The 6055-nt window shown below is 32.2% G+C and overlaps 1 protein-coding gene across 1 annotated transcript; it reads left to right on the forward strand.

The window, feature by feature from the left end:
* Positions 1-340: 340 nt before the first annotated feature.
* On the forward strand, positions 341-5464 carry LOC127715864 (major facilitator superfamily domain-containing protein 6-like). Its single transcript, XM_052221988.1, is given in 3 exon segments — positions 341-380; positions 3960-4114; positions 5063-5464. Coding segments are annotated over 3 exon segments (597 nt in total).
* Positions 5465-6055: the final 591 nt, after the last annotated feature.

Consider the following 6055-nt stretch of genomic DNA (forward strand, 5'->3'; position numbering starts at 1 on the left):
GCTGGATCAAACATTTAGGGGAGAGAAAGGGGGGGGGGGGTAATTAAATTATTATCCATGGGATGAGGTGCTACATTTGTAAAATATGCATCTGTTTATGTGTTTCTTCTATATAAGGTGGTACATAAAGATGAGTATATGATAAGGTTTATATAATTTACATTACTGTTTATGTGTTTTAATAACCAATATATAATATATAATAAGGTATGCATGTTCTTGATTTATAATGAATGAAAGTGTTAGATACTATACTTGTCTTACCTTGTTTTTTTCGGTGAATTTATCAACTCGGATAAAATCCCTTGTTTAACTATCCATGTATTTAGTTGTTTTAATTATGGATAGTAAAATAAGAGATTGTACACGAATTGATAAAGGTAAGACTATATTTAGTGCAAACATAAAAAAAATCCTGTACCCAAGCGCCTATCAACGTGTAAAAAATAATATTCATTTTTAACAAAATTATCATATTAAATTGAAATAATAAATAAATAGAATGACGGATGGATTTTGATGAGCTAGAAATATTCAGCAACACGCGTTTACCTGATGCAAAATATTTAGATAGATGAATTATTATTTAATGTTGACTGCGTTTAGCGTGTTTGTTATATCAATGCTTACACATGAATTCTTTCGGTAGTATCGCCAATTTATTTCTTCTGCTACATTTGTACTATTATGGGTGACTTATACTGCTATCACTAAAATTGATAAGTATTGTCATAATGATAACCTTTATTACATGCATATATTTCCGTTTCTATGGAAAATATCTATATTAATAACTAAAAAAAAATCAAATTACAGATTGATTAACCTGAATACATGTACAAATATACATATATATATATATATATAAAAATCAAATTACATATATATTTGTACATGTATTCAGGTTAATCAATCTGTAATTTGATTTTTTTTAGTTATAAATATATATATATATTTGTACATGTATTCAGGTTAATCAATCTGTAATTTGATTTTTTTTAGTTATTAATATAGATATTTACCATAGAAACGGAAATGAAAAACACGAAATGGTATACTGTAGACAGAGAGTTACTGCAGGTCAAGGGGTTTTATCTTTTTACATTTGCAGCTAAACCACATGTCTTTAAAACATTCTTAAATTACGATAGAAAGATTAAAACAACCTCAACTAACAATGAAACAGCTATTCAATGGAACCTATTATCGTCATAAAAACATTGATGCTGATTGCTCGAACTACTCCCTTTTCATTATTGTCTTTTCTTTCGCAGACGAAAACACATGAAGGCGCTTGGTCGATTTTTATTTCAAAATATTTCAAGGTCGTTTGCAAATAGGATTTACACCATAAAACTTATTTCAATTTTCCAAATGGGGATTTTATTTCAAAAGTATTAAGATTGCAGCAGCATATTATGTATCTTTGAAAGCGACAATACTTGTATTTCTTTTATATAAGATTCATGTAAACGTAGATGCTATCAAGATAAGAGTTTGTTACGGTAAATTATTAGTCAACACTTTGGAAAATATCAAATATTTAACATCATACGCGATATGATTTGACATGATGTTACGCAAAATTTATGTTCAAGATAACAACAAATATTCTTCATTTGTTGAAGCATTTTTTTTGTATGGGTATGTACTTACATGAGTAACACGAAGATGCCACACGAGGAGCAGGATCTGCTTTCCCTTCCGCAGCATCTGAGGGTGCTATAAACAGTTTCGTATAAAAAACTAGGGGTTATTCCCCGACTAAAAATAACCATGGAGGGAAATCCCTTTTTATCCATATAATTGGTGAAAAAGTATCATGTTTTTTGTATTTGATTGTATAAATTAGTTAATTAGCTTTCAATTTAAACAGGTTAAATGATTCAAAATAATTTTAAAAATTAGATTAAATATTCATGTTTTGAGGGGAGACAACACTGTAAACATCCTGTTGTTTTGGCAGTGAAAATTGAAAACTTATTTGCAGCCACTGTAGCTCTTTTCGAAGCAGGAAACCGTACCCTGAAACATGATTTTTATTAAAGGCCAGGTAAAAACCTATGAATTTCATACAGTTTTGATTATGGGAAATGTGCCTGTATCATGTTTACATGGGTATGCACATGAGCTGATTTCAGGTTTTTTATGTTCAGATTAGGCAACTTTTTCCCCATTTTCTCTGGATAGAACTTTTTTACTATACTAAAAGTACACTATATTTTTATTTCAATATAAACTAGAGACAATTTTAATTCCAGTGATATTTAGTTTTATACAAGTATCTTTATTAACCATTCCACCACTAAGGGTCACTTAGACATGGTCCCTTAAAATATGACGTCATAGAAAAAAACTGTTGATTGCACCCTGAGACCATCCCCGGTTTTGATGGGGTTCGTGTTGCTCACTCTTTAGTTTTATATGTTGTGGTTTGTGTAACAGTGATATAATAACACTGTCGAGGTTCAGGACAATGAACTATAAGCTACCGATCGAAAATGGTAGATGGCAAATCATACCACGAGAACAGAGAAAGTGTCCATTGTGCAGAGTTTCTATCGGTGATGAATACCACTATTTAATGGAATGCAAGAGTCTAATGACAGATAGAAAACAACTAATTGACAGGAAATACTTATCGAACTGTAACGTTTTAAAATTTACAGCTATCATAAATCAAAAACAGCAATCAAAACTTCGAAAATTGTTCCAATTTATTAGAATTATAAATGACAAACTGGATTCTCTCTGATGTTAACCTGTCGGCTGTGCTGCTCCTGATACCGTTACATGTATAATGTAACTCATATTTATGTTTCCTCAACAAATGTACAACGCAATGTAATGTAAAATAATATGTTTTTCTGCATACCTTTGTTCAACTTAGGTGATACATGTACCAGAATAAAATGAAATATATATATATTGTACTGTTGTTTATTTTTTTATTCATTTTGCGTATTTGTCAAAGGCTTTGTCAGTTGGTGTCGACTTAATATGTGTTTGATTATTCCATTGGTATCTTTCGTTACTATTTTCAATTCGAAATATTTAATCACCGATTTCCATATTTAATTTGCAATATGTCGGGTTTCCCAGTGCGGCAAGCACTGCTTATTTTTACTTCAACGTAAAACCGGTCAAAATCATGACAGCTTCTGCGTATACCAAGTCAGGTCAGGCTTAAAGAAATAAACACTTTTTAAATTGTGTGTGTCCGAAGCACTTTTATAGATTTACCTCTATCAGGGACGCTCAAATCTAAATATTTGAAAGTAAGGGATTCGTACAAATGCTGCAACAGGCTAACTGGACTAAGTGTTGTTCGATGATTGATTAATTGATTGTTGTTTGTTTAATGTCCGGTGGCAAATATTTCATGTATGTTCAGGACTATTTTGTTCGATGTTGTTTGTCTTCTTTTGTACATCTAGGTCGAGGTGTTGGGTTTAGTTGTTTTGTTGTACTGTCCAATATTTCTAATATTTTTGTTATCTTTTTTATGTATTAATAAATGCTTCGATAGAACCTGATCACACCATGACTCTGTGTTTTGGTTTTTACGCCTTTATGGCTTTTTTAAATTCATAATTTGCATATCTATTCAATAATTATTATTTGTTTGTTTTTGCTCTAGTGATATATGTAATATTATTAGTATCTTCCAATGTCAGTTTTGTGTGGATGCACAACCACATTGTGACGTCGTCCGTTTGTCTTGGTCGTCTCTTTTTCGTCTTGTTCTTGTGTATTGTAACCATAAACCCTAATGTTACAATAGAAATAAGCTTATATTTCTGCTGGGTTATGTATTGACATGGTGTTTTTTCTTCGTGCTGGAAATATTTATTTTAATCTGCATTTAATCGTAATAATGAAAGATTGAAAAAGAGAGCTTTTGTATGGGTCAACACTTATTACTTTTATATCTAATGTCAGTTTATTTTCTCTTGCAGCTATCGGAAGTCTTTTTCCTTATATTTCCCTGTATATGAAGGCGTTGGGACTTTCCGAAATACAGGTTGGTATTATATTCGGAATACAACTTTTTTTAGCATTTATTATACAACCTTTTGTTGGGGCTGTCGCTGACAAATATAATGCTCATAAAGTAAAGTCTCACATTCTGTTGTATTTTTACTGGACTATTCTACAACGGAATTACATTCATTCCAACATCATTGAACAAGTTCACGTCTGTTCAAACAGAGATGATCTGCGACCCTTTTGGAATACACATCAACGACTCTCTGAATAATAACACGACGTCATGTCCTTTAACATTTACTATGTTTTTGAAGAAATCATTAGACAAGTCCAATTATTCGTTCAATAATTTTTTGCAATCTGACCTTTTTCGAGGAAGTGAATCTGAAATCGAATGCAGATCAAAATGCATTAGTAAAGACTTCATATATTCACGGAAAGTTTGTTTGTCAAGCAATTCTTCTGACATGTTTGATTGTACAAATACTATGGAAACTAACACAACAGCACGACAATTCGAATTTAATCTAATACAATTACAAAGCATTAAACTTACGTACGATATTATAGATCTGAATATGCATTTTTCACACCGATTATACAGATACATGCACTGTCAGCGGATGATTACAATGAGGTGTGCATTAGTACCGATTCGTGCATACAAACCGAGACAAATAAATTGAGTTTGATGTGGCTTTTCATTTTTATTATTCTTGCATTGCTAGGACACATGGCATATGCTCCAATTTAAGTTTATTTGATGCAGTAGTTTACCATGTTCTCGGGAGTGAGGAAAGGCATACATATTGTAAACATAGACTTTGGGCAAACATTAGTTTAGCTTTGTTTGCAGTATTATCTGGATACGTAATAGATAATGTGAAAGCCGACACCGAGGCCGATCGATTTCATATTTCCTTCTATATTTACGGGATTTTTCTACTCATTTTGTCTTGCATAACGTTTGTTGTAAAAATTGAAAATGTCAAGCCAAATGGAAGCGTATTTAGAGTTATGGTTAGAATGTTACATGACATACGAATTTTAGTATTTTTAGTTGTTGTTGCAGTTTCAGGTTTCTTTTCCGGGAGTATTGAAGCATTTTTTATTCTGGTTTCTTGAAGCCGAGCTTAATAATAATTTGAAAATTATTCCAGGATTGTGTATGCTTTCGAACTGTTTGTCAGAAATTTTAATCTTTTACTTCGCTGGACGTATTATAAAGACTATCGGTTATCTAAACAGTTTGTACATAGCATGCTTTGCATATGTTGTACGTTTTATATTGTACTCGTTTCTCACGAATGTTTGGTTCGTACTTCCAATCGAGCTTCTGAATGGTATAACCTTTAGTTTGATGTAGACAGCAGTGACATCATATGGTAATATAATAGCACCACGTGGAATGTCTGGAACAATTCAGGGACTTCTCCATGGACTTCACTATGGTTTCGGTAAGCATTTACATTGACACATTTCATGGTTAAAAGCAGTTAAAGTATTTAGTTTTTCTATTAAACGTAAATTAGAGTTCCTTGCTATTGAATATGATCAAATATGGTACAGAGTCAAACGTCCAGACCTAGATTACTTAAGAATCTACTCCGAACTTCGTACAGGACAGTGATATATATGTAGATCGCTGTTTGCTGCTTTTGTGCTATCCTATCCTAATGGCCTTGGACCACAAGAAAGGTTTGCCTCAAACAAAGAGCCCTATACGTTTTAATGAAACAAATAAGGGTATGTGATGTGATAACACATAAGACAAATATCCATCAAAGGTCAAAGAAGAAAAATGTAGACAACAACAGATGACCTTACGGCCTACAACGAGCATAATCCTTCACTCCTAGTAAGCTATAAAATGCATCGGGAAAAGAAGATGTAAAACAATCCAAAAAAAGGAAAGAAAAAAAAAACAACCAGCTGATTAACATTAATGATTTTAACCTAAAAGCAGTTATGGCAGACAACAACTAACGTCACTGACTGGACTGCAGGACACTGGTTTGGGACAGGCACATATGGAAATATGTATTTTAAGTAAAGGAATTGGAAG

Source organism: Mytilus californianus, unplaced genomic scaffold (assembly GCF_021869535.1).
Source record: "Mytilus californianus isolate M0D057914Y unplaced genomic scaffold, xbMytCali1.0.p SCAF_9, whole genome shotgun sequence".
NCBI classification, from domain to species: Eukaryota; Metazoa; Mollusca; class Bivalvia; order Mytilida; family Mytilidae; genus Mytilus; species Mytilus californianus.